At 43.1% G+C, this 25948-nt stretch overlaps 3 protein-coding genes across 5 annotated transcripts; all 3 read left to right on the forward strand.

Annotated features, from left to right (window-relative positions):
• The first annotated feature begins 1085 nt into the window (after positions 1-1085).
• On the forward strand, positions 1086-17533 carry stk17a (serine/threonine kinase 17a). Of its 3 annotated transcripts, none has more exons than XM_053860751.1 (8): positions 1086-1106; positions 2105-2322; positions 7749-7961; positions 15111-15258; positions 15677-15803; positions 15962-16010; positions 16171-16350; positions 16496-17533. In XM_053860751.1, exons 2-8 carry the CDS (start codon positions 2132-2134, stop codon positions 16821-16823), a joined length of 1236 nt encoding a protein of 411 aa, XP_053716726.1. In that variant the 5' UTR covers positions 1086-1106; positions 2105-2131; the 3' UTR covers positions 16824-17533. The 3 variants fall into 3 exon arrangements, with proteins under 3 accessions (XP_053716726.1, XP_053716725.1, XP_053716727.1); XM_053860750.1 differs by lacking the exon at positions 1086-1106 and adding an exon at positions 1814-1941; XM_053860752.1 differs by lacking the exon at positions 1086-1106 and having other exon boundaries at positions 1948-2322; positions 16496-16838; positions 16923-17533.
• Positions 17534-17900: 367 nt separating this feature from the next.
• On the forward strand, positions 17901-22165 carry LOC128756281 (zinc finger protein 45-like). The gene is made up of 2 exons (XM_053860661.1): positions 17901-18364; positions 19962-22165. Exons 1-2 carry the CDS (start codon positions 18172-18174, stop codon positions 20855-20857), a joined length of 1089 nt encoding a protein of 362 aa, XP_053716636.1. The 5' UTR covers positions 17901-18171; the 3' UTR covers positions 20858-22165.
• Positions 22166-23145: 980 nt separating this feature from the next.
• Positions 23146-25934, forward strand: LOC128756282 (zinc finger protein 271-like). Its single transcript, XM_053860662.1, has 3 exons — positions 23146-23210; positions 23433-23602; positions 24655-25934. The coding sequence occupies exons 2-3, from the start codon at positions 23446-23448 to the stop codon at positions 25332-25334; spliced, it is 837 nt and encodes a 278-aa protein (XP_053716637.1). The 5' UTR covers positions 23146-23210; positions 23433-23445; the 3' UTR covers positions 25335-25934.
• Positions 25935-25948: the final 14 nt, after the last annotated feature.

Genomic DNA, 25948 nt, shown 5'->3' on the forward strand with positions numbered 1-25948 from the left:
CTCTTTATCCTCCAAAACCAGAGCTCTAGTTGGGTGTTCTTGTTCAGTGGACCCCAATGGCAACAGGATCACACCATCTCACCAGCTGGACAATGATGCAATCGTTCAATTTCGCCAGTAGCGCCATCTGAGCAGTTTAAGTATTTACAAGTATGTATGCTCCTCGAATTTGCTAAAACAACCCTTTAACGGTGCGTTTCAGTTGTACATGGAAGTTCCAAGTTACTCCCGCCTCCGTTCTCCACCTGATGAAGAAATTATTATATAATATATAATAAAAAAATTGGAAGCTGTATCAGACCATAATCCAAGATGGCCTCCTAGAACTGGAAATACAAATGTTACATCAGCAAGTTTGCGTGTGTAGGGTTTGTTTATTAAGAAGTTTCTCATGATGGACCAGTCACGGGCGAGAAAGCTTTTCTGAACCTCGCTATCTTCCTTTCCGGCGAGGATAACTGGAAAACAGTCATCTCGGCTGTGACGTCATTCACAGCCTCGACTTCCCACTTCCGAGGTAACTGGAACATCGCAAAGGAATTCTGGATTTTGTTGCATTCCATTTAGAACTTTTAAAGAAAGACAGAGGCGAGATTGAACACCCGAACTTGACTACTATTTATGCTTGATGCTTCTTGCGTACAAATCCTGTGTGTGCTCTGTGTTCATTTCATATATATATATATATATATATATATTGCTGCATGTTTCCACAAAGCTTATAGATACGGACCAAACAAAGCAGTACCACCAGAAAGTGTTGCTGTTACTGCCTGATACGTACCTCCAATTCATACAATACAATTCTCTCTCTGTTTCGTCTTTAGTGCAAGAGGTACGTGATAATACTTCTTCCACCGTCGCCATGTTTGTTTTGGAGTTTGTTGTTGTCATAAACTTCTGACTCTGAGCTGCTCCCCCTGGTGGATATATTGGCAAACAGCAATAGCAGCTCACATAACGCATCGAAGTGTGTTCTATGATGGTAAGGTTGTTTGAAACGGACAAGTACAAGTTTGTATATAAATGGAGCATAAATGGGCCTTTAAGCGCTGACAAGAGTCTCAATCCAGACAAACTCTTCTCAGGACCAGCATAACATAAAGGTGAGCCATAAACAATCATCTTCATTTCAGGGGTATAAACAGTATCTCTGACGTACACCGGTATCCAAGTCTTTCATCAAATTCCTTTCTCTCTCCAGATAAATTGCTGACATTTATAATCCATGCTTTCTAGAAAGCAGCATGTTGAATGGTCGCACTGAAGCACTGTGACCTTCGTGGGTCAACATTTTTGCTGGGCTTAAAGGTAGATTGGAATTTTACTTTTGAGTTAACTGCAATAATCCCTCGGATGCTCTTGCCGCGCACTCTTCTCGTCCGCCATTTGTCATGGCAGCCTGACCAGGTAAACAACAGCAGGTCAGAGTCGTATGAAACTTGAAAATAGTTTGAGAGTCATTCAGCAAATACTCAGTCTGACTACAGCAACACGACTGACTTTGTATTCCCCCTTGACGTTTGCTTTATAAGAGCAAAACCGCATGGTAATGTGACCACAACAGCTACAATAATACACAGTATATGTCCATCTGTAGTCACCCACATACTTGCTTTTTTGCTCAGGAACTTGCCACTGCAGAGGAATTTTGAAGCAATAATAGGACCGTTGAACAATAAAGTCAGGAGATTTTACTCTTTTATCTGTTCAGTGCCACACGTGACGTAATAAAGCACGGTATACTTGGTGACATCAAAGTCCTGAGAAGGTATTTAGTCGAGCTGTTTAACGTGAAAGTCAAAAGTATTAATGGAAACATAGTCATTCGAGTGTTTGCAAAAAAAAAATGCTCGAGTCAAGTTCAGCACTTTGAAGATTCAAAAGCCGAACGCTCGTGTCATTGGTTCCCCGGCCTGTCAGTCACGCCCCGCTGCTATGGTAACGCTTCGAAGCTCACATCGCTGACACACTGACAAGTTCGTCACTATGAACCGCTCAGCTGCGTCCGCTCCTGCTTTCATGTTGCCAACTCTTCAACACCAGTCCTAGTCTGTCTGTGTGTCTGCAGTGCGAGCGAAGGTGCTCAAGTTTTTTGTTACAGTAGAGACACTGCGGACGGAGCGTCGACATGATCCCCGAGTGTCCAGTCGTCGGGCACACGAGCGCAGACCGGGGCCGCCAGCAGCAGCTCATCCCGGCTGAGGCGCCGGAGAAGAACCGGAGGACCAGCGGTGGCTTGGTGAGCGATATCAGAACCGCCATACAAACAGAGCCTTTCAGCGACCACTACACCGTCACCCCCGGGAAAGAGCTTGGCAGGTAAGAATGTTTTGACGTTGTGTTGGTGCTGAACGTCTTATTTATTTTCTGTCAACCAGCTAACACTCGCCGGAGTTCCCCACTTCCTTCTGCAGTTTTGCTTTACAGCTGCCGTGCATCTGTGTATCAAAAATAAGCGGTCAACCAACGTTCTTGACTATTTTAATTGACCGTTTTGTAATATTATAGCAACTTTTAGCGCTTCCGCATTCGCATCTATACTGTACTATGACATCACCATTAAGGGTCTTTGCTTTGTGACTCCACTTGCAACTTTTGTAGTCTCTTTAAATACAGCTCCTGCACTATAGCACTGCTTCCCTACATGACTGAAACAAGTGTCCTCTCTGAGACTGCACTGTAGCTCAAGTGCTATAAAAAAAAATCCTATGTCATTCTAACAACATTGAGTAATGATGTAATAATACTAGGTTAAAAGTAATATATTCATCAGTTATCCCTTCAGAACATTTTGACTGTAAACAAGTTGAAAAATATTTTGTTAAGAACTCTGGAGTTGTCAGAGAAAATTTAGTTTAGAAAAGTAAGAAATAACTAGGGCTACAGGATTTATTTTGGTGGCTCACATGTTTGTCGTCGAGCAGTGAGACTGGGACTTTTGGCTCCTTCAAATAGGAACATGGGCGTAGAAAAAAAGGGGGCTTCCACCATCACTGAACCCACCACGTGATTGTTTTGCTTTGAGTGTGATTTCGAAGAGGGTGTGAATACAGGCCATCATCCCAAAAAGAAATTAGGTCATCCTACGCATCACCCGACCCAAACAGTAGCTTACCTGAAGTCGTGGCTGGTGCTCGTTTCAAGTGCTGATTTATAGTATACGCAACTGCACTTATTTTTCGAACTGATTGTGAGATGAATGGTTTCAGTTTCTTATCTTGAGTCTCCTTGAAAAATATTCAACGTGTTGGAGATGTTGTGAACACTGCCGGTACTGTAACTAGGGATGCCTTAATACCACACCATGGTGTCATGTGATCAACCTGTTTAGTTTTTAACTTGCTTTTACCATGCTGCCTTGAGGCTCAGAATGTGCAGTGTGGTACAGCTTCATGTTTGTCTATGTATACTGTTCCTCTGTGTACATGTTTGTTGTTCAGTGTGTGCCTTTAATGTCTTAACTGTCTTTACTGCTGCCTTGCTGGGTTGACAAATAAAGGATATGTAATCTAAACATTTTAAACTAAATAAAATACAAGGCTATACACTCTGTTTTACTCACCATCGTAAACTCAAAAAGCTTATGTCACGCAAAGTGAAATTGAGTTTTTTTTTGTGCTATGGATCGGAACAGACAGGTTCTTGGGGTTAGAAATCTGAAACCCCATCCATCCACTGGATGTCATGGTTCGGTATCAGGTCCGATTCAGGCCAATTCCAATAACCATAATTTTAACCCCTAACTGTAACTGCCATACTTTTTTGGACAACACACAACTCTCTCTTCAAATGTTTATTGTTAAAATCCTATGGGACATTGGCGAGTGAAATTTGTACGACAGAAATGCGTTGCAGCATTTTGAATTGAAATCTGAAGGCAATGCTTCTCAGGAAGTTGGCACTATCGTTTGGAATATAGCCTCCGAAACCATCATGTGCTTTATTTGTTCCGTAAATAGATGGTCTGTGACTAATGAGCCGCCAACTGAAACTGTTGCTGTGAATTGACTCTCTGTCCTTCACTTAGTGAAGTATTTATTACTGCATCAAAGCATTTACAAGCCAACAACCTCTTGTTATACGGCAGTGTTTGTGAGTCTGGGGCCCAAAATGCAAATCCTGCATGTGCGCATGGCTTTGTGTCGTATGACCTGACATTGTGACTGAGATTAGCTCCCTGAACAACATGAAAGGCTACATTAATCTGCCGCGCTACTCTGATACATTCAGCCACCGGTTGTGCTCGAGTAAATCTAGTTCTAATGAATACGCTTAACACTCTCGAGCCTCACGGTCCACATGAAACCTGTGTTTGCTGTAAAGTATGTATCGTGTCAGAAGTTGGACCTCTTGAGGAACTCGGCGATTTGGTCCTTTGAAGTGCAGCAGCGATGCTTGCCTGGAGGGAAGAACACAAACTCCAAACAGAGGGCTGGGGTTAGGAAGGAAGCCTCTTATTTTGGAAGACTTCCAGCTCTGGCACCGATACATCCTCAACTGCTTCTCTGTGAGTGGGCTGCTGTGGTGTCATGGATCCTTAAACTTTACAAAACTATGCCACTTTAGCTATGTTGTTGCCCAAGGCAAGGCATCAATATCTAGATCCTCATCCCGACAGCTTCACCGAACAATTCAGGAATTGATTATGCCAAAATTGTCTTTTCCACACACATTCAGTTCTGAAGAATCCAATTTGTGACCACATCCACTTTTTCCCTACAGCAAAATTACCGGGACAAATTGGTCATCCGTGGAGTATGATCGGGTCGTGCTGGTCTTTGGACCCAAGTCAAAACAAACCTTTTGGCGTTTATCAGCATCAGCTGTGCCCAGCTTTTGCTGCGCAGCCAGGAATCACAGCAGAATTTTAGCCAACATATTTGAACATGCCATTGTCTCCTTTCGAGTCATCCTATACTTCATACATCACGCAGAGGAAGGAGGGAGCATGGGGTAGTGGAGTAGCCCACAGTTAAGAAAATGTCTTAAAATTATAGTATGAATGAGATAATTCATGGCATGTGACAGTGTCAGCCTTTGTCTCCAGATATTATCGATGATGGTATGTAGACGGTTGGTTGCAGCCTGTGAACACTTTAAACACCACGACTTTGTAGATGATATGAAGGATGGGACAGATTGGAAGGGCGGTGAAACTGTTTTCCGTCTCTTCATGAGCCCTTGGAGATCATAACCGTTCATCTTGAGACAAGGGGCCAATGCATTATTGCTCCCTGTAAACAGCTTGTATGTTGCTGACCAAAGTTGAGTTAGTTTTGTAGCGAAATACTGACTGTTTCCAGGCCATATACTTGTCTAACTGGTGAGCAACTAAGTAAAAGACGATTGTTGCCGTGCTGCAACAGCTTGCTATTTGACCCCCACCAGCTGGCTACTGAGACAAGCCACGGATAGGGCAGTTTTAAGGTAATACCTTCTCTGCGGTGGGAGTCCCAGATGGCTTGCAGCCAAGCTCCTTTGGCTGCGGCTACTATGATGAAGCACTTGTTGAAATTCCATATGGCTAAGACTCAAAGCTTTTTTTTTTCCCTGGTCTGGACTTAGTGACAAAAATCACCAGTCACTTATAAGCCTGTATGGGACAGTGCCAAGCTCTTAAGTGATTGTATCCCCTGCTGTCTCTCATTGGACGTAATTTCTTGGTTGGCATCAAGCTAATTAAATCAACTCTACATTTAAATATGTCAGTAGTATGTCACAGAATTATGTGTTTACATTTTGTTTTAATATGGCATTGGAGTCACTGATAGGTGAAAAATAGTACTTGAATAATAAAAGTGAAAACAATAAGTTGCCCACTGCTGTCAGGATGCACAGTGGTGGACCTGGACTCGACTCACTGTCATTGTTGGGCTTTTTTTTTGGTCATTGCTCTTCATGACTGTTGTACTTTTTGGTATCAGTCTATTTTATTTTACTAGTGTCTTTGTTTCTCCGGCGTTGGATGTGCTTTCTCTGTGCTGACTGTGTGTCTGTCGTCTGTCAAGCTCTATCCCATCCCAGATGGGGAGCCCGGGAGCAGAGTGATGGGATTGTATCCCTGAAATAACTTGCTACTTTTAAGCTTCTCAAAGCTTCTCACATTCGCTGACATTACATTCCTTAAAAATATTTGCCAACATTACACTCTTTTTTTTTAATTTTAGTACATTCTCCAAATATCGCCTTTGCAAAAAATATTTTTTTCATTTAAGAGCACGTCAAAAGTTCAGCTGAGTCATGTCCAATAAAATGTATTCACTGCAATAATGCATACAACCTAATACAAAATGACAACATCTCCCCTTGGGGTAGTAGCACCCCTGTCCAAGGTGTGTTTCTGAAGTTGACTGCATCAGTAGTTTGTCCTTTCCAACCTTGCGTTGCTTGTGCAATATGGAAAAAAATGTTATAAACAGTGAGAGAAGAGAGAGAAACTCAATGACCATATCTGACCTCACATAGGAGATGTCATGTCGGCGTTCTGGTGATTCTGCAGAGTCAGATACATGCTTAATGTGCTGATTTTTTTCAGAATGCAAATGCAGAAAACTCGGAAGCTGACGGTCATGAGTTTGTCTGGTCCAAAGCATAATGAGACAACAAATTAATCACCTCGACTGAGTTGGAAAAAAAAAGCTTTCTGCTTATATTAATATTCACTAGCAGTTTTCTATGTTGGACGATGGGGGAGAAGAAAATTTTAACTTGTCAAATGGAGTTTGATGCAAGTTATAAAGCATTTAAAAAGTCTCCTGCATTGTCAGTGAGATAAAGTTTGTACAGTCATTTGTCATTTTAGTTTTCTTACAACTAGTTCAATTCTCATGTCCTAAGATGAGTGTTTCATTCCGGCCCTGCTTTTCACCCACTTCTGTCCCATACCGAACACACACACTCACACACGCGCGCACACACACACAAAAGCCATCTCTTTTGAAGGGATAGTGTGTTCATGTGGTGGCTGGCTTTAGAAATGTGCTGACAGAGCTTTAGAAAGGGCTGCTGTGGCCCACTCTGGTTTCTAAAGAACGTGTGCAGTCCAAACAGTATATGGTACCCTCCCTACTAAAACCCATGAGTGCATAAATCACATTTGTGATGTGAATAATTATATTAGTATTTATACTAACATTGCACATCTGTGTAGTGGTTCGGTAAAAGTTGTGTGGTGTTTGGAATTTTGGAATGAATCCACAGAAAACAATTGCATTTATGTTTTTAGTCATGTTAACATTATGGAATTTAAACAGATAAATCCGTGTACAGCTGTGGCTTTTAATGATCCATACCCCATTCCTGGTGCTAAAATGTGTCACTAGGTTATTTTTTGACGCGATGAAGTGAAATAAAAAGCTTATACAAACACTAGTGTTATTGGAATGATGATGCTAAAATGATCCCTTTGCCCAAGTCACATAAATGCATCCAAGTTCCTCTGTGCATATAATGTCTAAAAAGGAACCCTGATGTACCTCAATGGTCCGGACTTGTAACAAGCATATAGGCTGCGAGTACGACTTCAGGTTTGACACTACAAAATGATTGACAGAACAAAATTTTAGCAAATTTCTGGCAGTGTTCGGTATTTTCCATGGATGTTTTTGGTCTGTGTATTGACATTGCTATGACATGAATTACTCTCCTACCAAACGTCACTGGTGACCTGATGTTTTTACCCACGGTGCGTCCAATGACGGTGTGAAACTTACACATCTGTGCTTATCTCTTCTTGAAAAACCCAGGGGGAAGTTTGCCGTGGTCAGGAAGTGTGTTGAAAAATGCACGGGTCAAGAATATGCTGCAAAGTTCATGAGGAAGCGGCGAAAAGGACAAGACTGTCGGATGGAAATCATCCACGAGATCGCCGTGCTGGAGCTGGCTACATCATGCCAGCGTGTGGTCAATCTCCACCAGGTCTATGAGATGGCGTCTGAGATGGTGCTTGTCCTCGAGTTGTGAGTAACTGCCCTTTTGTTTTTTTTTGTCTAGTGGTTTAAGTAAGTCCTTGGTGTTGAATGACCTGTTCTTTTTTGTGGTTCTGATCAGTCTGACTTCCACTATGTGATATGATTACTCTTTGATAGAAATGAGTATCAGTGTTGTTCCAGAAATACGATTTACCCAAAATGAACCCTTGTGGCTTTGCTTGGTTAATACCACGTGTATGGTATATTCACATCTGTCCTTACCAATTGAGTATTCAAAGTAGGTCACTTTTTTGTGGCTTCCCTGCTGTTCATTGATGGGTCTGGAAAACCAAAAAAATGTGGCTTGATATCTGGCTTTTTTGTGCAGTACAGTGGTTGGTGCGACCTTTGAGGTCCCTGAATTTCGGGTGGCTTGAGGTGACCTTGTGTTAGGCGACCTTTCTGAGTTTAGGTGATATGACCTCCTATGCCAGTAGGTCATTTAAAACTTTTTTTCAGTGTTTTTCAGTGCACTGTGCACTTGACTAGGGACCTGTTGATTTACCACTGGCTCCCAGTCCCGTCTTATTTCTAACGGAAATTATTATAGCAGAAATTCTGTTCTTAAACGGCCAACTTCCACTCAGGCAAAGAATGAAAGTGAATATCTATTGCATTCCAATAATATTCTGCTTTGATGTCCAAGATGTGAGAGAATAATCTAAACTATTGGTTTAGGTTTCCTTAAATCTTGCTTTCCTCATATTGAACTAAAGAAAGTCAATGCACAGTTTGAAGCTCACAATATAGCTGTTTAATGGCAGACCTTAAAATGATAGCAGTTTATTTTTCACTCATGACCCACTTTTCCATCCCAACCCACCACTAGGGAACTGCAGCTTTACATGGCAAATAGGTGAAAAATAATTTGAAGATGGGCCAGAAACATCGAGCAGAGGATGTTTCCCACATTTTGTGTTGTCAATAAGTTGAACATTTGTCTTTATTGTTCGAGACGAATTAATTTCATGAGGACTAAATTTGGTCTCTTGTTTCTCCCTGATGGACAAGTATAGCAGCTCTGTCATTCCTTGAAGACTCTGCTCAGCGTGCAACTGAATACAGAACGAACCTACAGATGTGACACACATCTCTTGTTTTGGGGGATATAGCATAAACGTTATGTTGCTTTCTGGTTTTGTGTTTTAATGATGTGTAACCAAAGCATTCCAGTGTTTTTTTACTTTCAAATGTTGTGACCTTATAACAACAAAAATGCATTGAGCTTTGTCCCAATAAAAATCAGTAACAGGTTTAATTTAGATAGTGATGTTGATGGTTGTTGGGACGCCATTGACCAAAGACCATTTAAGACTATCAAAGGAAAAGCAAGAACAACAGGAAATATACCATCATTTTAATCCTGCGAAAGTTTAGTCGAACCCTTAATGCTCCAGTAATCACTAGTTATTCCAACAATGTGTCTGGCCTCTCTCCAACCAGCGACACAAACGCACACACTTGCACGCGGGATATTGGGTTTCCTGTGTCCTTGGGATCCTGACTGTGAGGTGATGGGCCCTTAGGACACATTGACAGCGTTTCATGTGTTGAATTTATCAGTCCACCAAATAATGACCAACTGGGGCACATCGCCATGTGACCCAGAATGTGGGATGAACACACACACACACACACACTCACGTGATGCTGTCTTGTTGACTATTGTGGCCGCACCAGTTGTCGATGAGCTCATCTCACTGGTCAGGCCTGAGCCGTGCTTGACCTCGTTCCCATGGTATGTGTGGGTGCGAGTGTGTCGCACTTTATTTCTATCGACTCTTTCTTTGTGGTCATCACACACGTGCCGTATTTGATTTGGCCTGGATGCACACAAATCTGTTTCACGGTATCAAAGCAATATCCTGGACGGAGCACTGCCGGACATGACTCATGGATAACCTTCAAAGTGAGTTTCAAGGTGAATAATATCTGTAACAAAATGATGTGAGGATGAGCTAAGTTCTAAGTTGAAGAAAGTGCAATGATTTAGTTTTTCAACTTGTTGCCAAGAAATGGTGAATTCATTCAAAGGCAGAAAAGTAAGAGAGATTGGCTGAAATAGACTTCAAGTGAGCTTTCAAAATGGCACCAACAATTCTGAGAACTGCTGAACAGGCAGCAGATAAATTTTGCAGATGAACTGTCAAAGGTCAAGTTGGATTTCAATCATGCGCAGGGAACATCCGAACATCTTTGAAGTCAATTTTCAATCTGATTGACTTCATTATTGAATCTTTTTGTTGTCAAATTTGCAAAGAGGTCGGCAAACGCAGTGTTCAGTTCTCCCAGAAGCAGGAACGACCAAAAGACACGTGCCGCGCAGGACAATCTGTTTTGTGAGGCGGATCTTTTAATTGCTCCCCCACCTTGGTCATTAATCCCAGTCTTTGTTCATTGAGAGGATCATCCCTGAATTAAATTCTGCCCTAAATAATCATGGTGTCCCGTCCCTCTGCATTCACACACACGTTTGTATCTCTGTCTTTGTGGGGACCGCTTATAGACACAGTGCTTTCCCCAGCCTCTCACCCTAAACCTGACCATCCAAAACAAATGACTCACCTTAACCAGGACACCTAAACCAAACATAAACTTTATTGAGGATAAGGAGCCGAAGTCACGCCCATCTACTTCCACCTCATGTTAACAAATAATATGAACAGGAGTCAAAGGACAAATAAAAATTCTTTTCTGATTTAGCTTGTAATATGATATAGATCTCACATATGAAGTCAGTGAATTTGGATATGTCATGAGAGCACTGCTGCTCGACCAGCAGCAAAAGTTACATGAGGTTTTGTGTGATATGGAGTCGTGAACCACAATACTTGTCGCAGGCTCTGACTCGAAAATCGGTTAACTGAGAGCCAGCAGGTGGCACAAGCTCTACAGGGTCACGGAGAGTGTTTAACAATGTCAGCTAATGTTTGCTGGCTTCTACCTTTGATAGTTTAGTACCTTTAGCATCTGCCTTAGCACCAGAGCAGTCGGATTCTGCTGCAATATCATACATGCCACGTTTGATTTGTAGTCTGGCATGAGGCAAAGCAGACCAGAAAATAACTTTGATCTTCCCCAGAGACTTCCATTCATTTTTTTCCACCCTTAGGTCCCATGGACCAACTGGAAGACTTAGGCTCCCTATTAACCAGGTTCTAATACACACGCACACACACAAGAGTTTGGTCTAACATCTGGAAAGAAGACAAACTCTGAGACATAGGATACCAATATGCTAAGGACAGGGATTTCCAGAGTTGAACATCTGTTTGACAGCACTGTCTAAATGTTTGGCACACTATTGTTGGGAGATCTTCACTGGTGATCTCCACTTGTATCGTTGCCATCATGTATCAATAGTGTAACACACCTTACATGCACTTTTATGTATTAAAGACTGTGTTATTGGTCGCAAGACATTGATGGCAAGCCAAGTGGGTTGGATTTGACCAACTAATATCGGTCAGAATACAGTTGCATATTGGAATAAGTGTTGTCCCGTGAAAAGCAGCGCAACAATGAATCGGTTCCATTCATTTGCCAGCCACATCAGACTTTGCTACGATGAAAACGTGAAGCTGCTGGAAACATTATCTTCCAAAGACTGGCCAAGTGCAACCAAGCAGCAGAAGTACAAACCCTCTCTGCAGCAGGCACGTGTATCTTAAAGCGAGCTCACGTCATGACCAACTCTACAGTCACAGAGATTAAGATGTTGCAAAGTCACTCAGTTATTCATTGGCACACTGGATGTGGTCGGGAAATTCGTTATCTCCAGAGATGTCTATCTTAATCGATGTGTTTGAAGTGATGACAATCTATTCGTGGCGCTTTTTGCTATGGACAAAGTTCCATCTCTGCTCCACTTCTGTCAGATAAAAAGATGAGATTCAACCTTCCACCTGACCCACAGGAGCTGTACTGCTGTGGGAGCTATGCTCTCAATCGTGTGGCTACTTCAGCTGCCGTGCAGTCTTCCTCTTCACAATCGTCTTCCTCAGACATGATATAAATGTGAGAATTATTGCTTCTTGTAACCGAGGCATTATGATGATATTACATTACAATTAGGGATGATGGCTTTTCAAAGTCCTTTCATCTAATGATTTACTTAGGAATCTTGAGAAGTCATTTCATTTGGAAACTCCAGAGTTTTAGATTAAGTTTTCTTGTTCATAATAGCTATTTCAAGTGGAATGACTTGGAATGTAGGCCAAAGGGGATGATACAGAGGACCTGAGTATTATGATCAGTCATGAGTGTGTGATGAAAACAATCCACATGTGATCACCAGAACTCGTGTCGGATGTGTTCGAACTGGAGGTCCAACAAGCCCATCCCCCATTCTTTCACTTTTTTTTTTCCCCCTCTGGCCTTTTTTCCATATTAGAGGGAAGTAGAGCAGAATGCCTTCATTCTTTGTGAAGAAATATTGCTGTTGACAACATACTCTAGTCCATTTTTTTCCGGCTTCCTTTTATTTGTTGGACAGCTGACAGATATTTCGGGCAGTAGAGCAAATGGTGATGAAGGACTTTTGAAGGAAGGGGGAGATAGCGGGGAGACAAGTCTACAAATGAGGGTCAAACTTGACATAGAAAAGCATTCACGGCGGAAAGACGAGAAGAGGGGGGTTCCTGAGAAACAAGGCGAAGCTATTTCATGAAGGATGTCTGGCTAGATGTGAGAAATGTTAGCAGCGTCCCAATGACGATGAGCAGGGCGAAGTGGGTCGATCTGCCCAGAATAAAAATAGAGAGCTTCATAGCCGCTCTGCTGGCTGCGGTCCAGCACCACCAGGACAGTTGAACTGTGAAGGCGCACGTGATTAGCCAAAGCATGGCAGCGTGCCCGTAGACGATCAAACAGACCCTTAAATCTTTGATATTCACACCCCGGTAATTAAAAGCTAACACTGAAACTTGTCATGTTGTAGATCCTTTGTGAGTTTGTGAGGATTGTGCTGATCTTGGTTGAGCTCTGTCCTGTTGTATCATGCAGTAAAGGTTGTATTAATGTCATTTCACGCTCATTTAAATCACGATTGTTCATCGCGAAGATTTCCCATGGATTTCGGGGGGGTTGGCACCATTTGACCTCCAGGTTATCATAACAACCAGTGAGGCAGATTAGACAGTTAAAGTAGTTCCTCACTTGTTTACATTCCTCCATGAATCAAAGTACTTGTCTCTTCTGTGGACATGTTAACGGCGCCCCCGGTTATTTATTTTGAACGAGGGGCCCAGTGAGAGGTTAATGCAACACTACATGTAATTGCCGCTGATGTCATACTCTGCGACGGTTGGGCAAACATTGCGCTTTTGTTTTGATGTGAATTTCTCGAGAGCCATCTTGTCTTGAGTTAAATGAGCGGGTAGAAATCTGCGGTTTTATGCACATGAATACATTGGAGGGAGGGGAGGGCCTGTTGTGAGCCGTTCACACGACCTTGGTGCGGCTTTGTCGCTATGCCTCCCCATCGTGCACGTCTTTGCTATGGTCGGTGCGCATTTAATCCACTCAGTCTCATGTTAGTAATGCACTTCTGATTCAGCGCATATTAAGGACATAAGCAAATATCAATACACTGAAATATAGCAACACTTGAATGACAAACGGTTATTTAAACATTGATATTTAACTTAAATAACACATGGGTATGTTTTTGTAGCATCAACGCAGCATTCCAGGTAATGGCTAATATGAAACGACTGGGTGATAATGTTGAAGCCTGTCACTGTCAATTTAAGTTTACACAACATCTAGTTATTTTGCTATATGGTTCTTGGAAGCATGAAGGTCGGTTAGGTATTCATTCTATAAATTAGGACTCTTGAAATGTTGTGTTGATTGATAACATCAATGTTATCATGAAATATTGCTGTTAATGTGACTACCCACCTTGCAACAGTCATAATATATCAATGTACTTAACAGTATCGCAATATATTGTGATGTATCGTATCATCATATGTGTATATATTGTAATATGTATGGTATTATCAATAAAGCAGTTCATTTTAGAATGCAGTTCTTACTTCGGGTTGGTCCAGTCAGTGTAGCCATTATCTACATTGTTTCAACTTCTTGGGTGCTATTTTCTAGTTCATCAAAGGGATAGAAGCGTTCATTCAGTCTGTATGAGCTGAGCTTTTTCACTGGGCTTCAAAACACGAGTCGCAGCTAACCACGCTGCTTTATTTGGGTATGGCAACAATAGAAAGTGATGTGGGGCGCACATTTAGGGGGCCAACTTGGTCATTAGGTTTATCTCTACTGCAGTGAATTGAAGGCATGGTACAAGTTAAGATCTATTTAAATATGTTTTTTCATCAAAATGTAGGCTCAAATATATATTTAGTTCTCTGTTGCAATGCTGAAACTTCTCTCCTTCCGTGACATTTAAATGACTGTGTGTGTGTGTGTGTGTGTGTGTGTGTGTGTGTGTGTGTGTGTGTGTGTGTGTGTGTGTGTGTGTGTGTGTGTGTGTGTGTGTGTGTGCCTGATAGTAGTTCAACAAGTGTTTCCTATGATGCTGAAAATATTTTCCTCCCCACCTGAGAAAGCCAAAACACACAGCAGGCCTCCACCTCTTCCTCCTCCGCTCTACCTTTCCTCTCCAAGATAAAAAGCCCGATTCAGCAGCACCCTGAGGGGACGCCTTGTCTATTTCGATCTGCCTCACCCCCCTCCTCGTTTTTTATTTCAATTATCACTGCATCTAACTCTCAGGAAATGAAAAGCTTGAGACTGTGCCTCTCATCTCAGGGAGAAATCTATTGATGAACTCGAGAACTGCCTGAAACAGGAAACGTGCCGCTTCTGTGACCTCTATTGCTTTGGTTTTTCTTGCCAAGCTTATTGCAACTTCGCTGCATGTAATTATTAACTGCTCTGCTGAGTTGCTTGGAGAAGAGCTTTCTGTCTGCAATGCACAAGTGGAGTGACCGAATAATTGCCCTGTCCCGGTTTAGGAGAACTTCTTAATTACTCAGCTATATTTAGTGCACTGTTATTTCTGACTTTGGCTCTGAGGAAGCTCCTGTCGCAATAGGAGAGACTCTTGCTTCCGTTTTATTAGGTTTTGACCAGCAAATCTCCCCTGAGCCTAAAGGTGACTTTGTGTTTCTGCAGCGCTGCTGGGGGCGAGATCTTTAACCAGTGTGTGTCAGAGGAGGAGGACGAGGCCTTCACTGAGGAGGACGTGAAGAGGCTCATGAGGCAAATCTTGGAGGGAGTCTCCTTCCTCCATCAGATGAATATTGTCCACCTGGACCTTAAAGTGAGTCAAGCAGTAATGATCGTGCCACATAATCGTGTATTGTGATATTTCACTCCGAGGGGCTTAAAGAGGTTTCATGAAACAGGATCCTCATTTTCTGTAGGTGGCGCTCTGAGTTTGAAAAGGTGAGAGGTTTCATTGAAAGCCATGGAGCAGAGACTGCCATCTAGTGGCGTCTGAGAATGAGGACATTATGTCATGAAACGTCATTAGTACTGATGAAGCTTTGTGAAACAGTGTCAGCACTTTCAGCGGCCACCAGATGGGAGTCTCTGCTCAGTTTCAAACTGAGAACGCCACCTACTGAACTCTGTAAAAGAGGCCACTGTTTCATGAAAACTGATTAAAAACTAAACTTAAATTCTTTGTTTGTACACAATTGTGTGTGTAATAAGTGTATGTTTGTGTTGTTTTTCAGCCTCAGAATATTCTGCTGACCAGCTGCTCGCCTCTGGGTGACATCAAGATCGTGGACTTTGGTCTGTCTAGGGTGGTCAGCAGTCAGCAGGAGCTCAGAGAGATCATGGGGACGCCTGAGTATGTTGGTGAGTTGTGCTTGAAAACCTGATGAATCAGAGATGGCACTCCCTGCTCTATAATCTTTAGCTTTGAACAAATATTGTAATGAAATGTGAGCTCTGAAAATGAGGCCTTCACTACTGTGGAGCATTTCCTTTCAATTGGACTCTGTTTTTTGTTTCAGCTCCGGAAATCCTCAATTACGAGCCTATCAGCACTGCAACAGATATGTGGTACGACAATCTTTCTGACTCGACATTTGGTCACTTAAATTAAAAAATAATAATCATAAATTGGTGTCAACTGACAGAAAGTAATCAACAGTTGTTACTAATTGCCGCCATCTAGTGGTAAATCATGTGAATTGCTCGTGACATTTCCTTCTCTGCTCAGGAGCATCGGGGTCTTGGCCTATGTGATGCTGACAGGAGTCTCTCCCTTCCTGGGCAAAGACAAGCAGGAGACCTTCCTCAACATTTCACAGCTCAATGTGAGCTACAGCGAGGAGGAGCTGCAGCCACTGGACCCGGCCGCCATCTCCTTCATCCAGAGTCTGCTCCACAAGCAGCCACAGTAAGTCCCTCACCATTGCTGTTATGTCATGCTCCTTTAGATACTCCCTATATCTGGCACACGGTGAATCATTGGCGCTACCTATAGAACCGAAGTTATCATCGAGCTCCAGTAAATAAACTGATTCAGACTCAATTTTCTTCAGGTCACGGGCTACAGCTGAGCAGTGCCTCGATCACCCATGGTTACGGACGACCGAGGACGGCCCCCCACCGCAGCCCCCCAGCCCCTGCAGCAGCATCGCCAGCAGCCCAGAGAGTCTCATCAGCACCAGCAGCGGCGACGCGGAGGAAAAGCCGGTGGCCGAGGACCTGATCGTCGTGGCCGCCTACACACTGGGCCACTGCAGGCAAACATCCACCGCCGTTGGTGTTGAGAAAGAGGGGCCGGAGCAGAAGGCCATCTCCAAGCGCTTCAAGTTCGAGGAGCCTTTCAGTGCCCTGCAGAAGGTTCCTGGAGAGTTCATCTACTGAAGCAGCTGTGGCATGGTAACACAGACACAGACCCTTGACCCCACTCTCTGTTTGTGGTGCACTGACTAAGACTGGACCTTCTCCTTATACATGTCTTAGAGAGTTCAAAAAGGAGCCACGACGACTAAGAAAAAAAAAAATCAAGAGGGCAGAAAGAAACAGCGCACATTCAATTTCATCCTGACAGTCAAACCTTTTTCTTGACCCCTGATGTCTTAACTAAGGACCAGTGAATATTCAACTGCCCACTGAAACACTTGGTCATGTTCTTCTAACTCAGGAAGAGACGGTATGAGACATAGCTTATTTCAGGGTTCCTGCTGAGGGGGTGACGTTTCAAAGGGAATTAATTCTTCACAGGAAGTAATACATTGAAACACATAAATAAACTAGAATAGAATTCAATATACGCTCCTCTCTTTTCACTTATTTAATAGACCTTCAGTCTCCTTTCATTCAGTCGCTTTTTCTCTGGTGCCATGCCTGCCTGCTTCTCTGCTGCCACATTTGTCTACACATTTTAAATGCACTAAATGTAAGACCATACCAGTGTTCAGACGCCCTGGTGCACGTGACTTTCCAGCATTCAATTTTTCCATAAGCTAGCAGCATATTTAAGATGATCTTTTTTTTTATTTCTAGATGTTTATTTGATGTAAACAATGGTGTCACATTTGTACATGAATGTTCAAATAAACGTTTCAAACGTGCTCTCAGTGATGTGTTGTTCCGGTCTATGTGAGAGATCAGGTATCTGGTGTCCATGTTGAAGTGTATCATGAAAACAAGAGTTGAATGAAGAGTGATAATAACTTTTGTCCAAAACACTACAAGAAGAAATTGTCATCATTGATATTCATTTTTTTATGTTAAGAAGACATGTATCAGATTACATAACCTTTGCTAGGCCCACACAATGACATAAATATGAATATGTAAAAGTTGCTATTATTATTTAGAAATTTCATGAGTAATGATTTATTTTTCCTATCGCTACTGTTTAGCGACACTTCTATAGTCCGTCCAGCAGGTGGCAACAATACACCCCAAGTGTTGTTGAGCCACTCACGAAGAGGAAGAACGCGTGGACGCCAGTGCATCTCTTGCTCGCTCGTCTTAGCTGAGCATTGTGTTTGAAACTCGCCTCTGGGTTTAATGTTTCGTTATATGACTGTCGTTTCATGGCCTGGCTTCCCGACGTGGTTTGAGAGCGGACCTCTGTTTCCAGGAACTGTGTTTCTAGTGATATAAGCCGCGCGTCTTATTTCCAACACAGGCGTTTGGGTTTAGCTCTGCGGCTACATCGAAGCGCGAACGCCTCCCGCCTCTCCGGAGCATTTATGCCACCATGTGTAAAATACAAAGTCTGAGGGCCGAAGTGAAGCATCGACTGAATGAAGCTGTTCGTGATGTTTTCGAGCTGTTCGAAAGGACCATAGACGAGCTCGCAGAAGAACTTCGTCGCTCCAAAGAGGAGAACGAGCGACAGCGCAACCTACTGGACGCAATACTGAAGCCTCGAGTGTATCTGAGTAGAACAGGTTTGTCCTTCACCTTTGCTGTTTATTTCCATTCACTTGAAGAAGCAGTGGAGTAGTAGCAGTCCTTTATATGGGTATTTGATGAACTCATACTTGGGTATTCATCTTTGCTGTTATCTTTCAATAACGCAGGGCACCTTCAATGCACAAATTATTTTATTCATCCGATTCGTCTTAACTGCACTCAGTTCATAACTTATTTTCATGTTCATAGTTTTAGACAATAGCTGCAATACTGTTTATTTGTTTATATTTAGTATATTTTTTTTGTTGTAAATCTTTCTGATGAGTATTTATCTCATATTTATTTATTTATTTTTGGACGTATAGTGTTAGTTTTTGGAAACCCGAGGCCTCAGACCGAAATTTTGTTGCCATAATATAGTGATATGTTTTTGTGCAATGACAATAAAGAAAGTCTGAGTCTAATATTGCAAGTTTGTTTTTCCCCCTTAAAGTCAGGTTGCTTTTTTAACAAATATTACAATATAGCAGTTCGTACTAATGCTGAACAATTTTGGGAAAAACATTCAGTTGTTTGTTTTTTCCATTGAATGCTAAACATAAGCTGTAAATCATTAAATATTATGACCAACTTGAAATCTGGTCATGTTGAAGTGTTTATCAACATATAATATTATTGTGATGAAATGAGATGAATTGATGCATATATTGATATGAATAGCATATCTTTTTAAACTGCTAAACTGTTGAAAAACATGTAGTCACTGTCCAATTTTGACTTCAAGCTTTGTAAATATGGACTATCATTATCATTAATGTAAATAAAATCAGCGTTAGTAATACAGTGGATGACTCCTGCAGGGAGCGTTTGTGGTGAAGTGTCAACACGATGACAGAGCCAGCCACGCTGAGCACCTCACTTGATACTTGACTCCTCAGACAATGAGGAATGTGATCAAGCGTGAGACGTGGGTCAGACAATCCAGAAGATCTTTGACTGTTGAACCACTTCACCAAATTTCTGGTGAAATGGGTTGCCAGGTTTCCTACTCCGGTCTCTGATGCGCTTTTTTCAGCTCCACATCCTGCTTTTGTTTTTCAAATCGCCTTTTGCGACTCAAAAATCGCATTCTAGTTCATCTGGATGTTTGTTTAGGAAAATGGATCGTAGCTTGACCACCAGATTACGCTGGTACATGGTGGCATCTGGCGGCCACACTGCGGTCGAGAATCGTGCGTCCGTTTTTTCATGTTTTCCAGACACCCAGATGCCCTCCTAGCTAAAAGCCTGGTCCTTATGATATATAAGTAGCTTGTAGCTTGCAAGTAGCTTCAGTTATTCCTAAGGAAAAAGATAAAATATTGATGGTAATGAAATTCCATGAAACAGTGTCCTGATTTTCAGATGTCACTAGACGGCGCTGTCTGCTGTAAAATGTTTAGACGTGAACAATTACAAAAAAAAAATCAATGAAATCTCACTCACTTCATTTCTACACCAAGAGCGCCATCTAGTGGCCTCTGAAAATTTGGACACTGTTTGGTCAACCCTGCAATACTGTTTCATGATGCCTCATCTTCCCATCAATTGAAAAAAAGGTCTCATTTATCCTTGTTTTCTTTGCCACTGCAGATTGTGAGCTGGGCAAAGAGCCTGTTAACGAAAAACAAGACCCTTTGAGGCAGCAGAAGCTGAGCTTCATTCCTGACCAAACAAGTTCCATACTGCCCGTCGTAAAGAAAGAACCTGAGGAACGATTGGTCAGACAAGTCTTGGGGGCACAGGAGGAGCAAGAGAGCGCTGATACCAGTCTTCTATTGAGGTCATTGAAAATTGAACAGGATTGTAGTGGGGGTGATGAAGACCTTCTTTCTTCAGGGCCGTGTCAGAGTGACCGTTGCCAGAACAGAGAACTGACCAGCGGATCGACACTCAACTTAAAAGGTGTTGAAAGGGATGACAGCTACCGCGGATCAGAACTGGCTAGCCTCCTGCACCCTGCTAAATTTCCCCATCCACAGCCTCGCGTCACCGTCAGAGTGCCAAACTCGTCTCACAGTCAAGTAGATCGCAGCAAAAGACGCCTGGGCAATGAGGAAAACCCTTCAGTGAGCAAGCCTTTCGTGTGTCCTCTTTGCGGCAAGGCCTTCCGCTGCAGGTCCACCTTCCGCTATCACATCCGGATTCACTCTGGAGAGAAACCGTTCAGCTGCTCAGTTTGTGGGCACAGATTTAGGCAGCGCTCAGACCTGGTGGCCCATTTCCGCGTCCACACTGGATATAAACCTTTCTCCTGCACGCTCTGTCCGATGACCTTCAGCCGCAGCTACTCGCTGGGGCTACACATGAGGACGCACACCGGGGAGAAACCCTTCGCTTGCACTTTGTGTCTGAAAAGGTTTGCGTGGAAGTCGCAGTTGAAGAAACACCACTGTGTGGCGTTTGTATCCGGAGTGAACGAGTCTGCTCCAAGTGAGATGCCACTGATGCAACAAGAGGTGTTTATTCCCAGTTCACAATTCCAGTAGCGATCGTGAGGAACTGAGACTCATGCTCGGTCTGTGGTCAAAGTTAATGTACTTTAAATTAAGTATCTGTTGTGGGGGTTTTTTTTTCAGCAAACTAATGCTTTTACACTTAAGGCTGCACGATTATGACTAAGATGAACTGCATCACGAAGTGATACTCAATGGAAACAAACACAGAATACAGGATCGTGTTGTGATGTCCTTCCTCGGTTCCCTGACAGTCCATGCTAGCATGATAGCCTGTGAAATCGCAAGCATAAATGTGCCTCATAATGTGTAGCAACGGTACTCCAGGTGGTTTTGACTCGCTCATTTGTATTTATTTTCTCGCAACACTCAGTCATCAGTGAGTGACAGGTCTGACTCAGATGCGTAATGTGAAGCCTGAGCCAACTGTATGGTCATTTATGAGGGACAGGCTTTTAACTAGGACGGTGTCTGGGCATCTGCAAAACATGAAAAAACGGACGCCAGATGCCGCCATATACCAGCGTAATCTGCCATCCAAGATACGGCCAAGAATTGGATGTTCATTTTTTCATGTTCTGCAGACGCCCAGAGGTCCTCCTAGCTAAAAGCCTGATGCGGGACTTTCCCTCAGATTTGCTTATGCCGTCGCAGTTGGTTGCATTTTGAACCCATGTGAAAGTCACCGTCCACCAAAATGATTTAATGTCAGCTGCCTATTGCTAAACTCACAATCAAGTTGGAGATTTGATGACTTGTGCAGCTCTACTTTCACTTCACGGCACAATATTGCACATCTTTCTCCACTATGGGTCCATGAATCCCCTGATGCTGCTCAATAGAGCAGTTTGTTTTGGCAGCTGTGACACTGTTTAACCTGATTCCCAATATTAATATTTACATACTCACCATTCTACCTCATTCAAGATCCATTGTCTGCATTGTTCTGTTCGTGACACAACAAGCACCACAATGTGAGGCTTGATGCTCTCGATTCTGTTCCAAATGACTCCGCCCGTTTGACCTGCATGCATCACTGCCACACCCTGTGACCATTCATTTATTTAACCTTTTTCCCCAACCCTCGCTTTCATAATGTCGTGGTGTTACTTGGGTCTATGTCTGTTATATGCTGTGCTCAAGTGTTTAAAAAGCTGTACTGCTACATTGGGTTTTAGCAGAAGCAGGTGTTGCATCGATATGTTTAAAGTCATATGTTGTTGTTTTTTTCCCCATTTCTGGAGGGGGGCTTGTGACATTTCTTGAGTTTTCATTGAGAAATATTTTGGCATTTCTTTTGATATGTTGAAAGAATCATCCAAAACTGCCTAGATTACCGTCTTGAATAAAACAAATATCTCCTAAAGCCACCAGTCGTTCTTCACCATCGGACTTGTCGAAGTGAAATGGAGTACAGTGGTACCTCGGTTTTCCAACGTCTCGGACTTCGAACAAATCAAAGTTCGAAAAAAAAAAAAAAGATTTTTTTTTTTTTGGTTCAGACTTCGAATGTAAATCCAGAACTCAAACGCCCCCTGAAAAAAGCCAGAAAAAACATAACGTGTGCGGACCCACGACGCTCTTTGTTATTGTGTATAACGCAGGCTCTGTATGCAGACGTGTCCCATTAGCTACATTTACTGACTGTTTTTTCTTCATATTGAGGTGTAAAACCTTTCCTGTATCTGCACTGGACCGTGGTAGAGTCTCACAGGGGAGGTGCTCGCTCTCCACACCTCCGAGGCTGGAGCACTCACTCCAGGGTTTGATGTCCTGTTGTGGGCTGGAGCTGGGACAGGGATGAGGCGAGTCTGGGACAGAGCGTGACTTGGTTTATGACTTTGTCACAGCCAAACTGCACAGAAGCGCACATTCAGAGCTGGACACGCACCGGGCACCTCTTCACTTCTGGAGAGACGTCACTCACTCTGCAACCCCTCCCACATGCAGCGGCCACACACATAGAGGAACAGCGCACCTGCAGCAGACACTCTACATTCACTCCTACAAAAGACTATTTTAAGGCTTGAAACGCATTATTTCTTTTTCCATTCATTGTAATGGGAAAAATCGATTCAGATTTCGGACAAATCGCTTCTCGAACGGCCGTCTGGAACGGATTGTGGTGGAGAACCGAGGTACCACTGTATTATTGTTCCCCACTGGCTTTTCCGTCTGTGATAAAGTGTCACTTGACACTTTCGTTGTCTCCTGCCTCATCCGCAAGCTCCGGATGAGGGAGCCCAGATTGCGATGGAAGAGTGGATGGATATGTGACTGCACTTCCTGCTCCTGGCTCAGTGTTTAGATGGAGACGGCCTACGTGAGGGATATTTCAGTGACTCCATCGGGCATTGTTTCTGAGATGCATCGATACTTTTAAGAGGTGAGTTCTCTCACTTAAACAATATTCCATCTGTCTAAAATGGCTACACAATTTTATTTTATTTTCCCTGAATGGTTTGTCTCTTCATTAATAGGCCAGGGGTTTGCTCACCTGACATTGGTCTACATTAGTTTGGCTCGTGTTAAAACATATGCTGATAGATGACATTATTTTTTGCACTTGGCTTCATCTGCACCATTGTGTCTTGGTTTTATTTTGAAGGTTTTTCCGCCGGATGAAGCGGAATATTTACATCCTGAACGGAACAACAAGCGAACGCCGACTGCAACAAAAAAGCACAGGAAAACGACTGTTTTTAATCGTCAACAGCTCGAATATGGCACAATATATGTATATAGTTTCAAATACCGAAACGAAGCTGCAAACCGAAGGTTCGTATATTTTTGTGTTTCACTGCAGACGTGTCCGTCGGCGCCGCTGCTAGCGTTAGCTCCCACCTGGCAGCTAGCTGCGCTTCACTGTGAATTTAGGTGAAATCGGTCGGTGAGGAACGCAGCCAGCAGAGCGTTATCGTCTGTCAGCGTCGCGCTTTTAGAGCCAAATAGCGTTTGCGGTTATTGCCGTGGTTCGGTATCCAGTCCAGGTCGGATGTCGACTTGCTAATTTGAACGTTAATAACTGAACCTGATGTTTAGTTCTAACTTTGAATGCTCGTCTTGTCACGTGAGCGGTGGATGTCGTATTAGCCGTCAAATATCGTTATATATATATATATATTGTAATATCACTGCAAAAAACATGCAAATCATTGTGTGTGTGTGTTCTCAAACAGAAACCTACTAAATAGCTGTTTGCACTTCATTGATTTATGTCAGTTTATGTTTTCCAATTTCCTTCAACTGACTCCTATTGAGACTATTGTCAAATATGACACAATAAATATGACAAGATTATCACTGCACCATACATTTCCATATGTCAGGGCCGTTATCGTGACAAACTTCCATCGAAATATGCTACTGAAAGAATTAGGAGGAAATTTATTTTAGATTTATAAGGGCCCTTTTATTTAATATGTTATATATTTCATATAGATATTTATTGCTATACAACCCGAATGTTTCATTGATGACAAGGAAGGAAAGCTCCAAAAACTTGTTCGGATTTGAATTATCACCATTTTATGAAGCAAAGGCCACCACAAAGGTTAAATATAGACTTAATTCATTGTTATATTCTGCTGTGAAAACCTGTGATGAAGCTGTTTCTGTGGCTCCGTATGTGTTTCGTGGTGATGAGCCAAGTCAGTGCCACTGGAGCAACTTGAGCTGAGTTGAATGGCTGTGTGGACGCAGGGAGCCAAGGAGAAGAGAATAGGAATGTCGAGGGACGGATATGAGTGTGGATCATTGCCAAAAATATCTTAAAAAGAGAAATGGGGATATGATGATGATAACCAAAATGGCTTTCACTCGTGTCGTAGTTCTACCAGAAGATGTTCGACAGGTCATTGTGGGAGAGGAAGACGAGGAGGAGGAGCAGCTGCAGGACTGGAGCAGCAGCCTTGATCAAGAAGAGCCGGAGCCCTCGCAAGTTCCCGATGACCAAGAGGAGCTCTGGAACAGTCAGGTGGGGGAGTTGTCCTTTGCCTACACAATGTCAGACTCTGATGTGGACACGGATAACAGCGACGACTGGGAAAGCCTCACAGAACCTCAGACCGTCTCGGTGGGCAAGAAAACCTACCCCTGCACGGAATGCGGGAAAACATACTCCTCTGTATCCAGTCTGAATTGGCACAAGAAATCCCACGTCGGCGACAAGCCTCACACCTGCAGCGTTTGCAGTAAGACCTTTACGGAATACCGAGCCATGAGGAGACACATGATCACGCACAGCGGGACCAAACCGTACACCTGCTCCTACTGCGACAAAACCTTCTCGCGGCGGGAGCACATGAAGTCGCACATGGCGTCGCACACTGGACAGAAACCGTACGGCTGCTCCATCTGCGGCAAGGGGTTCACGCAGCGCCACACCATGGTGGAGCACATGCGGATACACACCGGGGAGAAACCGGTGGGCTGCAACCACTGCGGCCAACGGTTCACCTGGAGGTCTCAGCTGCAGAGACACAAGTGTCCCGGGAGGGAGAACCTCTAACTGTAAATAACCGCCCAAAAATAACTGCCATGTGTCTTCTAATCGTCGTGGTGAGAGAAAAAAAAAAAACACACACAAAAAAAAAACAATGGATGTGTAACAGTGCGTTCAAAACACACTTGTCCGAATTTCTTATTTAACTTATTTAACCGGAATCACTGAAACTGTTTAGCCGATTAATATTAGGATCTGGACTGTTTCATTTTTGAGTCACTTACGAATGCAAGGTGTTCATAAGCCTTTTGAGCATGGGGGGAGGGAGGGAAGGGAGGGGAGGGCGCATCGATTCCCCGGGTGCAGTGGATGCTCAGCAGTATTGACGATGGAACGGACTCGGTGCAATGTCGCGTTACGCTTGTGCACATAAGTTGTAATTGCCAATTTGAGTTGTCATAACTCAAGTGTCGAGGGTTTCAAAGACTCAGAGGAGCCTGGGTTGATGTTCCAACATGGCTACTGTACTTTTCAATTGTAAATAAAGTCTGTGTTTTTGCACATTTATTTTGGTGGTTTTCATCTTCCAGACTCACGGCGCTGCGTGCCGCAACAATAGTCGGCCATGAATAAACGTGGCTCTTCATATTCTCGCACTAGTGTTGCCAAAGTAAACTGGG

The sequence above is a fragment of the Synchiropus splendidus genome, chromosome 3 (genome assembly GCF_027744825.2).
Source record: "Synchiropus splendidus isolate RoL2022-P1 chromosome 3, RoL_Sspl_1.0, whole genome shotgun sequence".
NCBI lineage: Eukaryota > Metazoa > Chordata > Actinopteri > Syngnathiformes > Callionymidae > Synchiropus > Synchiropus splendidus.

Excerpts from the sequence above, each read along its gene's own strand:
- stk17a (XM_053860751.1), top strand. The coding sequence starts at position 2,132 with ATGATCCCCGAGTGTCCAGTCGTCGGGCACACGAGCGCAGACCGGGGC. Across the intron at positions 2,323-7,748 it reads CCCGGGAAAGAGCTTGGCAG|GGGGAAGTTTGCCGTGGTCA; the intron begins GTAAGAATGTTT and ends TGAAAAACCCAG. Across the intron at positions 7,962-15,110 it reads ATGGTGCTTGTCCTCGAGTT|CGCTGCTGGGGGCGAGATCT; the intron begins GTGAGTAACTGC and ends GTGTTTCTGCAG.
- LOC128756281 (XM_053860661.1), top strand. The coding sequence starts at position 18,172 with ATGTGTAAAATACAAAGTCTGAGGGCCGAAGTGAAGCATCGACTGAAT. Across the intron at positions 18,365-19,961 it reads AGTGTATCTGAGTAGAACAG|ATTGTGAGCTGGGCAAAGAG; the intron begins GTTTGTCCTTCA and ends TTGCCACTGCAG.
- LOC128756282 (XM_053860662.1), top strand. The coding sequence starts at position 23,446 with ATGAAGCGGAATATTTACATCCTGAACGGAACAACAAGCGAACGCCGA. Across the intron at positions 23,603-24,654 it reads AACGAAGCTGCAAACCGAAG|TTCTACCAGAAGATGTTCGA; the intron begins GTTCGTATATTT and ends CTCGTGTCGTAG.